Source organism: Anoplopoma fimbria, chromosome 8 (assembly GCF_027596085.1).
Source record: "Anoplopoma fimbria isolate UVic2021 breed Golden Eagle Sablefish chromosome 8, Afim_UVic_2022, whole genome shotgun sequence".
Lineage (NCBI taxonomy): Eukaryota > Metazoa > Chordata > Actinopteri > Perciformes > Anoplopomatidae > Anoplopoma > Anoplopoma fimbria.
Window position 1 is genome coordinate 26,660,805 of NC_072456.1, and position 11,730 is coordinate 26,672,534.

General features: G+C 42.7%; 1 protein-coding gene across 2 annotated transcripts; it reads left to right on the forward strand.

Annotated features, from left to right (window-relative positions):
• The first annotated feature begins 618 nt into the window (after positions 1-618).
• On the forward strand, positions 619-11,385 carry usp46 (ubiquitin specific peptidase 46). 2 transcript variants are annotated; one of them, XM_054602224.1, is made up of 9 exons: positions 619-654; positions 4,019-4,099; positions 5,069-5,282; positions 7,551-7,780; positions 9,294-9,370; positions 9,495-9,578; positions 9,663-9,860; positions 11,000-11,078; positions 11,201-11,385. In XM_054602224.1, the coding sequence occupies exons 1-9, from the start codon at positions 619-621 to the stop codon at positions 11,300-11,302; spliced, it is 1,101 nt and encodes a 366-aa protein (XP_054458199.1). In that variant the 3' UTR covers positions 11,303-11,385. The 2 variants fall into 2 exon arrangements, with proteins under 2 accessions (XP_054458199.1, XP_054458200.1); XM_054602225.1 differs by having other exon boundaries at positions 5,105-5,282.
• Positions 11,386-11,730: the final 345 nt, after the last annotated feature.

Here is an 11,730-nt window from a genome sequence, read left to right on the forward strand (position 1 = left end):
TTTTTACTTTTCCCCTCAACCAATTTAAATAAAATATAACTTTTTTAAGTGCATCTTTGATAAATCTTTCATCCCAACATAGTTTGACATAAAGCCTACAAAATCTCTCCCAACTTCAAACTACAACTCCCACACACCCTTGCGTCCAAATCCAGCTCCTCATTCGTTGCTCTGCACCTCAACATCATCACCCAGCCCTCTGATTGGCTCCTCAACCCTGCCAATCAAAAACCGCAGTGCCGTCCCGAACCAATCAGCTGCAGCGTTCATCCCACATAGGGGCGGGGCTTGGTGACGCAGCCTCACAGACATCAGGCTTGTATTTCCTGGATGGTTGCTGCAAACAACCTGCTGCAACTTCGACCCTCTCAGTGCACGGACGGTGTTTTTGGGTTTTTTGGCGTGACGAGGAAGAGTGTGAGGATGAAGGCGAGGTGTCATTGACATTGAAGCACCCCCCACCCCCCCATCCTTCCTCCTCCTCCTCCTCTTCCTCCTCCCCCTCCTGCAGCCTGCAGAGCTGCAAAATAACATTTTTTTTTTCAGCATCAAACCCTCTCCCCCTCCCTCCCTCTAAAAACATGTTTTATTTTATTTAAGGGGGACACTGTGAACTAAATGACTGTCAGAAATATCGCCTCCATTTGTAATATGGTGAGTAAATCCTGCTGTGTGTGTGTGTGTTGACAGATTCGCCTGTTTAACCTGGTGTGTGGTGATGTTCATGGGTGAGTCTCCTCCTCCTCCTCCCCCAGATAGACTCCCTGTGCAGGGGGGAGGATGCACAGTGAGGAGGGAGGATGCACAGTGAGGAGGGAGGATGCACAGTGAGGAGGGAGGATGCACAGTGAGGAGGAGGATGCACAGTGAGGGGGAGGATGCACAGTGAGGGGGGAGGATGCACAGTGAGGAGGGAGGATGCACAGTGAGGAGGGAGGATGCACAGTGAGGGGGGAGGATGCACAGTGAGGGGGGGGATGCACAGTGCAGGAGGGAGGATGCACAGTGAGGGAGGGAGGATGCACAGTGAGGAGGGAGGAGGGAGGATGCACAGTGAAGGAGGGAGGATGCACAGTGAGGGGGAGGATGCACAGTGAGGAGGGAGGATGCACAGTGAGGAGGGAGGATGCACAGTGAGGAGGGAGGATGCACAGTGAGGAGGGAGGGAGGATGCACAGTGAGGAGGGAGGATGCACAGTGAGGAGGGAGGATGCACAGTGAGGATGGAGGATGCACAGTGCAGGGGGGAGGATGCACAGTGAGGAGGGAGGATGCACAGTGAGGGGGGAGGATGCACAGTGAGGAGGGAGGATGCACAGTGAGGAGGGAGGATGCACAGTGAGGATGCACAGTGAGGAGGGAGGATGCACAGTGAGGGGGGAGGATGCACAGTGAGGAGGGAGGATGCACAGTGAGGAGGGAGGATGCACAGTGAGGGGGGAGGATGCACAGTGAGGAGGGAGGATGCACAGTGAGGAGGGAGGATGCACAGTGAGGAGGGAGGATGCACAGTGAGGAGGGAGGATGCACAGTGAGTCTGGTCACTATTCACACGAGATGCACATCTTTACCTCGGTGCTCGGACAGGCCTGCATCCCATAAACATCCCTCCCTGTCGCGTTGACAACGGTGCTCGTCTGTGCAGCTGTCAGCGGTGATTGACAGGTGAATGAAGCTCTGACAGCTCTGTTGTGGATTGCATAATCTGCTGCAGAGGGCTGGTGACAGACGTCCAGCAGGGATGTCAAAACAGCCTGCAGTGCAGGTTTTTGTATTAATGTTTTTTACCAATCAACAAGAGTTATTACCCAGCATGCCATGCGGAACAAGGTTTAGATGTTGTGTGAGCTTTACAGTCACATTGGTGAAGATAGACGTCCTAAACAAGTGTGATGACACTGCTGAAGGCAAGTTAAAGTATGAATGGACATAGTTTAGGTGGAAATATGTCTAATAAGTATATATAATATATTAGGGATGCACCAAGTACAGATACGATACCAGTGTTCTGAAAGGTGAAGTCAAAGCTTCATGTCTTAAAGCTGCATTCTCTCTCCTGTCCATCAGGGGGCGACTCCTCTGGTTGTATAGAAGTCTATGAGAAAATGACTCTACTTCTCTCTTGATTTATTCCCTCAGTAAACATTGTAAACATGAGTTTATGGTCTCAATCTCTAGTTTCAAGTCTTCTTCAATACAGCATGATGTTCATTTAGTAAATGATGCTCCATTTAGAGTCAAACAGACCATAAAGCAGGGGATGCTTTAGGGCGGGGCTACACACTGATTGACAGGTCGACACCTGAGACGTATACGCCATCTCTACGTCACTCCTCCTCAGTCCATATATGGTCACCTTCTATTTACTGGTTGCATAAAAGCCAAGATGGCGACGGCCAGAATCACAACATTAATATGAACATTTTTCCAATTAGGACTGTCTCTTTCATAAGCCATCATTTCTCGATTAAAACATTAATTGTATTGTTTTAAAAAAGGACAGCATCTTGTGAAAAAAATGCACCGTTTGTAATTTCCAACTTCAAACTGGCTTCAAATCTTGAGATCTGAGAAGCCTGAATCAGCAAATATTTGTTTTTTTTCTTCAAAAAGATATCCAGTTTACTATCAGGGTCCCCACTCTCTTTAGTAATTCTTTTTTCAGGACAGTCATCACATCAAACACTTTTCTGTTCCTCTCTGTGGAAGTCTGACTTAAAAGACGTTCAATCTGCAGCTATAATTCTATAAAATCATCTCTTACATGCTGAGAAGTTATGACAAATTGATCCAAAACGACTGACAACAAAATATACACACTTAAGATACTTACCAATTAAAGCAATGCAACTCCAGCTCGGTTCCAATATTGATTTGTGGCAGATGCATGAATGAACAGTGTTGTACTTTTCCTTCCTTCGTCTCTGTTGAAATGTGCCTCATAAAGTTATATATTTATGTTGTCAAGAGCAAAATAAAGACATAAACCAACACACTGCATTACGATAAACAACTTCAGCACAAAGTCTGTGCTTCTTTCAGACAAACAAAGCCGGAGTTCAGACCGAAGAAAGTTTGTCAAGGTTGCATTGATTTTCTGTTTGTCAAAAACTTCAGCGTAGATAATAAATAAAGTTAATAGAAAAGGTGAGGCTGAAGGAAAATACAAAGCGAGTGTCGATATATATATATTGAAAATACTATTTTGATATTAGTTTTATTGGTTAGAGTACATTTTGAGGAAGATAAAAACGTTAAATTCTCTAATTACAGCTTCCTAAATATGAATATTTTTTGTTTTCTTCTCCTCTGTGACAATAAACTGAATACCTTTTGAGTTGTGGACTAAACAAGATATTTGAGGACATCTTGGGCACACAATGAAACCATTCTCTGGCATTTCATAGTTGGAAAAAAAGAATCGAATAAACGAGAAAATACCCAACAGATTAAGTGGCAGCCCCTTTGTGTCCGTGTGTACAGTACATGGACTCGTGCTCAGACGTGGAGGCGGTGAACGAGATAAAGACGTATCCGCTGTCTGCTTTGACGGGGAGAAATGGAATTGAAATTCAAAGCCTTCCCCAAAACTAAATTGCCTCCTGTGTTCGCTCAACAAAGCTCTGAACTCTGACAGGAGATAAGTGGTCTCTGCAATCAGGAGCAAAATACCCCTGACTTCTGACATGAGCACCTATTTAGACCACTTCTTCTTTCTGCTTTGACAGAAAGGTTTAGGTTGGTTTTTTTCGGGCAGGAAAAGACATCGAGACGATCTACACGTCCTCTCGGAAACTGATATTGAAATTTGCCAAAGAGGATAGTTTTATCAATTATACTGTCTGAAAGAGAGGCTTCTGATTTAGTTTTACACCTTCAGTAACCTGTTTGTGCTCCTCGGCTACACATTTCCATATTAATTTGACTACATACGCATAGATTAGACTAAGCAAAGTAGGCTTTCTTTTCTCTACATGATGATTAACAAAACATGTTTTTCTTTTCCCTTACCCTTCAGGGCACCAATGCCTCTGCTCTGGAGAAAGACATCGGCCCGGAGCAATTCCCAATCAATGAGCACTACTTTGGATTGGTCAACGTGAGTGTCACCAAATCCTCTATTACGTAAATGAAAGGGCTTTAGCCAAATAAACACTGGTGTCATTTTTCAGTGAGTCATGTCCTCAGCTGGATAGTTGGTCCTGAAGGTACAGTCTGCCAGTGTGTTTCCCAATATAGGGATGTTCTGTTTCCTAAACATGGGGTTCACAGAAACACAGATGTTTCTCAACACCCTAGAAGTCAAGACTGCCAAGTGGATAAAAAACAATCAATTACATCTGTATTCTTCCACTTGCTAATTGAAAGTGGAGACCAAAAACAGAGCTCTAAGGGACAGAATATTGGAATGAATGAATAGAAACAAAACATGATATGTTTGCCATATCAATTTAACACTTGTTTCTGCTTCCCCAAGAGGTCAAAAAATATTTAGGTTTAAGTGGAATTATGAATGCAGGACTTTGGCTTGTAGTGAAATATTTTTATAATGTGGTGTTCTGTGAGGAACTGGTCCTGAATCAGTCTCAGTTTAATCCTGATCCCTCTATATGACCTCCATCAGTAAACGAGACCATCAGAGAGAAGATTGGTAAAATGAGAGGTTTTCTAAAGGGACTCTGGTGCATTTGATTCCAACAAAATCAGATGAAATCATGCAGGTTCGTCAGAAACTCCTTCAGCTCAGCCTCCAGCAGAGACCAGTCCACCGTGGACAGAACTGTGGAGGGAAGGGAGGCACAGGAGAACCAGAACCAGGACTGAGCGGGGCAGACTGTCAGACCTTGCTGCAGTAAAATGAGAGGTTTTCTAAAGGGACGCTGGTGCTCAAAAACACTACCACTTTTGTCCACAGGGACCGCCAAAATCAACACAAAAAGAAAGTTCCTTGTTGTAGCTTTAACAGATAATCTTAAATGGACTGAATCCCCTTTTTGTCCTCATCCACCTGTTCTTGTGTCCTCATTTTCATCTTCTGTTCTGTTTCCTCTTTCCTTCCCCCCCTCAGTTTGGGAACACGTGTTACTGTAACTCGGTTCTCCAGGCTCTCTACTTCTGCCGGCCTTTCCGGGAGAACGTGCTGGCCTACAAAGCCCAGCAGAAGAAGAAGGAGAACCTACTCACATGTCTGGCCGACCTCTTCCACTCCATCGCCACGCAGAAGAAGAAAGTGGGCGTCATCCCGCCTAAGAAGTTCATCTCCCGCCTACGGAAAGAGAACGGTGAGAGAACAGACCTGATGCAGTTTTTACTAAAACAGAGCACTTTTCTATACAGTTTTTAGGAGTTCTGTGCCAGATGAAAAAATAATATATTTTTTTGACTAAGCCTTTAATGGTGGCAGCAATAAATAGGCATTAATTAATTAATTCAGTCCGTGTGCCTAACATTTAAATAATTGCTCTAATGTCCATAAAAACTGCCATTAAATATACATATATATATATATATATATATTAATATTATTTTCCACTTTAAGTGACTCAGTCCTGATCATAATGACCAAATACTCATTCATTTTCAGAATTTTAGCCTTTTAAATCCCAGTTTTTGTTAACAAAATGCCACTGTTGTTTTTTATGAAAATAAAAAACACACAAATGTTGAGCTACGCTCTGCAAATTAAATGCAAGTTGTTTTATTTTTATTTTTCATATGTCAATGATTAGCAAAAACATTGATTTTTGAGCATTTATTTGACCCAAACATGAGAAAATCACTCAAGCTGGTGGAAAATATAAAAAAAAAAACACAATTTAGATTGAAAGCCTTATGTAGTAGAAAGCACGGTTTTATGCTGTAAAGGGAACAAACATTGTGGCTTAATGGGTTTCAATCGGAACATTTTTGTTGCTAAGGAGCTCATTTTCTATATTTTCTGGCTACACAGTTAATTATAGATTTTAATATAGGAGCCGAGGTTTAACTTCAATTTAAAAACACATTAACACAGCTGCAATGATGGAAACATTTAAAAAGCCAGAAATGTCCCTAGTGATGATTTAAACCTGGTGCAGCACAAAGCAACAACATTATGAAAGAGTTAACAGTAGATCAAGAAAAGTAAAGACATGCACTGTGCATCATGTAATAATAAAATATTTGTACAGCTCTTTGCCAAGAATAAAGTTACAAAGTGCTTCTCAGTAAAACAAGTAATAAAAAAAGCAAAGAAAATCTAAAAGGAAAAAGATCAAATGATGATTAAATAATTCCAACAAATTGCCATCAGTTAAGATAAGGATTAAAAGAGGATACTCACTTGTTGTAACACTTGTGAAAAATCCCTACAACGGTCAGTTTTAACAGCAGACATTTTGACATAAGCTCAGGTGTAATTAAGAACATTAACGATGTGTGCATTACGTTCACCTGTTCCAGGGACTGGTATTGTTCATGCTGCCTCACTGGTATGTTCTACTGGGACAAATGAATGGAACAGAGCCGTCGTTATTCAATTATCAGTTATACCTGTTACAACTTCATTTGTGTCCCATGAAACAAGCCTATTGGTTGGTTTGGTGTCTTGGTGTTTTTCTGTTTTCTCCACATGCACCAGAGAGCAGAGACCACTGTACAGAGCTGCTTTAATGTACTCTGAATATGAGGGGTGAAGGGCAGGTGCATGCTGGAGGTCGTTCAGAGAGCAGACCTGACAGAGAGGCTGACTGTTCTCTGCTGTCCACGTTGAGGAAGCTCTTTATGTGAATGAACAATAGCATCTCTGTTGGGACCAAGCTTTAGTTCAGCTGTCTCTCTCTCTCTCTCTCTCTCTCTCTCTCTCTCTCTCTCTCTCTCTCTCTCTCTCTCTCTCTCTTCTCAGTTTTCACCTTTCTCGTTACAGGTCTGTCAAAACAGAAGTGTGTAATTGATGTTAGTATCATCTGTGTGGCCTGTCCATTTCTTTTACATGATCTACAGTTAGCTTAGCTTAGCCAAAAGACTAGAAACAGGGTGGAGAGCTAGAATACTGCTGTTTGAAGCATAGAATGTATGTAAGAAGTTGAAGTAGTTGTCATGACGTCACCCATTGGTTTGTGGCCGTCGCCATCTCCGCTTTTTGCATCCAATAGAAACGGAAATTCGGTAAGAAATGTCAACATAATAGGCAGTATATAAGAAGTGCACAAAGTCACCCGCTGGTATGGACGCGTTTTTGGTTTGCGCTTCTCAAACGTAAAGATTTTAAGTTTTTCTCTGCCATGCATGATATTAAACTGAATATCTGCTGGTTTTGGACTGTTAGTTAAATGAAACGAGACATTTAAAGACAGCATCTTTGATCTGTAGAAAATCAGAACAGACAAATTTCAAGATGATTAATCCAGAGAATAAATGATAATAATAGATAATGAAAATAAAGTTGGCGGCCGTACAAAAAACATAAATATTGGATTCAAAATGGACATTATTAAATGGCTGGAAATCAAGATCACTGGCCCAAAAATGTTCCCGCCGCTCTCTCATCTCTGCATCTCTTCCTCCTCCAGATCTGTTCGACAACTACATGCAACAGGACGCCCACGAGTTCCTCAACTACCTGCTGAACACGGTGGCCGACATCCTGCAGGAGGAGAAGAAGCAGGAGAAGCAGAACGGGCGCCTCAAGAACAACGGAACCGCAGAGACCGAGACGGAGAACAAGACGGAGCCCACGTGGGTTCACGACATCTTCCAAGGCACACTGACCAACGAGACGCGCTGCCTCAACTGTGAAACGGTGTGTGTGTGTGTGTGTGTGTGTGTGTGTGTGTGTGTGTGTGTGTGTGTGTGTGTGTGTGTGTGTGTGTGTGTGTGTGTGTGTGTGTTGTGTGTGTGTGTGTGTGTGTGTGCGCTTTCTTTGTCTATTGAGTTGTCTTAGTGTATTTATTGTCACCTCTTTCTCCCTATGTCGCCCTGAATAACAGATCTGTCCTCAATAAGTCTGGAAAAGGGATTAACTTTTTTTTCAGAGATGCTGAGGGATGCAAAAAAACAAGAAAGAAATGAAAGAAAAGATGTAGTGATCACAGCCGGTGAGCTCGGGCCACCCACCTCTACGTCACGGCTGGATGAGGCTTTGTCCTCACACATTTTTATGGCGAGGACAGTGTGACGGGTTTCCTTGAACGACCCCTGCAAACACCAAGGCACTGCGGCGCACAGAGACAAAAGATTATCAGTACAATCAGCATTTCAAGGAGTGTGTGTGTGTGTGTGTGTGTGTGTGTGTGTGTGTGTGTGTGTGTGGTGTGTGGTGTGTGTGTGTGTGTGTGTGTGTGTGTGGGTCTGGGTGTTAGCTTGTTCTCACTGATCCAGTCAGAAGAATATAGTCATAGAAATAGAAAAGGAGTAGACGTGACATTTAACTGTATTCCGTGGTCATTTCACTGGTTTCACTGGTACAAAGAAATGGCCGTTGTTGTTAATGGTCAGTTGGGGATGAAGAGAGCTGTCGAGCTGGCCGGGAAGAAAGCAAACACAGCTCTAGAGACAGATGACTGGTTAGTTAGCTTAGTAGCTAGCTAGCTTGTCCATCTCCCGAGCAACAAGCAATGCCGCTGACCAACCAGCCTCCTGTTCCGCATTAAAGCGTGCTGGAAATAGCAAGCTAGCTACCTAGCTGTCTCGCTAAGTCCATGCTATAGTGCTACAGTGGGCCAAACCAAATGGTCACTTATCTGGGGATAGCAATGTGCTTTCCTACGCTGTGACACAAAACAAGAAAACCTAAGTTTTTAGTTGCAAAATACATGAAGAAAGAAAAGTAGTGGTCTTCATTTTTTTCACTGGTACGTTACCATGGTGTAAGCATTATAATGCCCTTTGGGGTGTCCATTATCAGGAATGAATGGACGGGTTGGGGATATAGAACAGTTGTACCTGCAGCCTTGACTGTCAGTAAGATATGTCCATGCTTTAATGCTACACTGGCTGCAGAAAACGTTGTTACTCATCTGGTGATAGTTATTTGCTTTCCTGTGATGTGACAAGAGTTTGTGGAAGTTGTTAAATTTGACTCTCTACGCTTTCGTAAGGTTTCTACTCCACTACTTGTTTAAATCGTTACTGTTAAACCTCACCTCAGTGAGTCTGTGACATGTCGTAAGCAGGTTTAGTTTATAAGGAAGTTCGTCGCAATGGAAATGGTGCACAAAAAAAATCTGTCCTCCTCTCTGACCATCCTATTACGTTGAATTTGAATGAAAATTTCTATTTGAATTAACACCTCAGTGTCTCTTTCTATTTGACAGGTGAGCAGCAAAGATGAGGATTTTCTGGATCTTTCTGTGGATGTAGAGCAGAACACATCAATAACACACTGTCTCAGGTAGTATTAATTTATTAAACATTCTGTTGGATTTCAAAGGTTGTAAATCGTCCGTATTCCAACTCCTTTTTGGTCTGAATGAGATTGAGTAACTAAGCCTCCCGCTGCATGTTCTCCCCTCCAGGGACTTCAGCAACACAGAGACGTTGTGCAGCGAATACAAATACTACTGTGAGACATGTTGCAGCAAACAGGAAGCACAGAAGCGGTCAGTAAAGCGGTGAGCTCAATAATAATAATAATGTATATTCGTGCACTTCTCTGAGCCTATGTGTGTGCTTCTTCTCTACAGGATGCGCGTGAAGAAGCTTCCTATGATCCTGGCCCTTCACCTGAAGAGGTTTAAGTACATGGAGCAGCTGCACCGCTACACCAAGCTGTCCTATCGGGTGGTTTTCCCGCTAGAACTCCGTCTGTTCAACACGTCCGGGGATGCAGTCAACCTGGACCGCATGTACGACCTCGTGGCTGTGGTGGTTCACTGTGGCAGGTACAGTGTGCAGATTAACAGCCCAACATAAGAGGCCCCAATATGAGTTATAGTACGATATCATGTGATACTAAATATGCATGTAAAGATATTTCAGAGACTTAACATTTGGTGAGCTCCATAAGAACAGCTGGTGGTCCACCTCTAAAAAACCACCAGGGTGCAAATGAATTCCTGATAATGGATACATACTTAGTAGTTCTGGTTAAAGCGTCTGTTCCATGTTCTTAATGAATACGCTTGAAACATTGGATGAAAAACAAAAAATACAAAAATGAATTTGCTTGTGAAAATATTGATTGCTAAACACACTGTCAATTATATTTCTGTTTGTCCACTGTACACATTCGGAATTACTGAAAATATTTATATTGATTTTGGCACAATGACATGGCTAGATAGCTAGCTAGTTTTGTTGTTAAACATATTGCTAAATGTTATATATATGTACTGTACAACAGTACGCCATGTTATTGTCTTTTAATCTAGCTCGCATAACGTTAGCTTTATGCTAGAGTTATGCTAAACAATATTTCTTGTTAGTGATATTGATTTGGGGACAATGACATTGACGGATAGTCAGCTGGTCCTGTTGTTAAACATAATGTCAAATCAAACGATATATTTGTCAACCGTATGCGACGTCTATCGCTAACATAACGTTAGCTTTCTGAGCCGAAGTGTTCTATGAGCTGAGCAGACTACAAATATCTCCCATTGCTGAGTTGCATCAAATGTCTGTCTTTTGCTTGAGCTGTTTTCATTGTATGAGAATCCAATGTGACGGTAGTGATGTTCTAGGTATTACCAAACCCTCAGGGTTTCCAGGGAAATGAAGTGAATGAATTGTCAAAATCTTATTAAAATATCAACTAATGGTCTTTATTGTATTACTATGGCAAATTACCATGGTACAAGCAGGCTAGTGCCCTTCGGGCGTCCATTATCAGGAATCAATGGACAAAAGTGATCACCATAATGGCTTTCCACTGTCTAATGAATATCTGTGTGGCAAACTGTGTGGCTCATCGCTGATGTACCGATGACTCCGTCTGCTCCTGCAGGAAGCTTAGACAGATGTAGGACAGCGTGGGTTCTGTGTTCGATAGAGAGTCACTGTTTGTCTCTTGTCTCCTCAGTGGCCCCAATAGAGGTCATTACATCACCATAGTGAAGAGTCACGGCTTCTGGCTGCTGTTTGATGACGACATTGTTGAGGTGCGTCACTCTCACTCTCAACCTGCTGCGATTGTCTTTGACTCATCCGTTTGTACATTTGCTATTGTTTTGCTTTTGTTTTTTTCTTTCAGTAAACATCTATATTTTCTTGTGTTGTGCAGAAAATTGACGCCCAGGCAATCGAGGAATTTTACGGGCTTACTTCAGACATCTCCAAGAACTCTGAGTCAGGATACATCCTCTTCTACCAGTCCAGGGAGTGACTGATAGACAGGATAACACCTTGTTTTTTTTGTTTGTTTTTTTACCTTCAGCCTAACAGACTCCTCCCCGTCCTGCTCCCGTTCTCCAGGTCAGACCTCTCTGATGTATGTGCCAATCCTCTTTCCCATCCCTGTGCTCCACCCCTCTCTCTCTCTCTCTGTGTGATTTGTTTCTTGCCTTTTAGTCACCTGCATCTGGACTGCACTTTAAAAACAAAAAGCAAAAATAATGACCGAAACTAAACAAAAGGAGCCCCACTCACTTGGTGTCGCCTGCAGAGATGATGGACCACCAGGGACTGTGATGGGACGAATGGTCTGGTGCACAGTCTGTTGTTGTTTTGTCATTTATATGTATATAAGGTCTTCTTCCATGATGCAGCAACCCCTCTTAAAGGACCTTTCACACCTTTCATTAGGGCTATTTC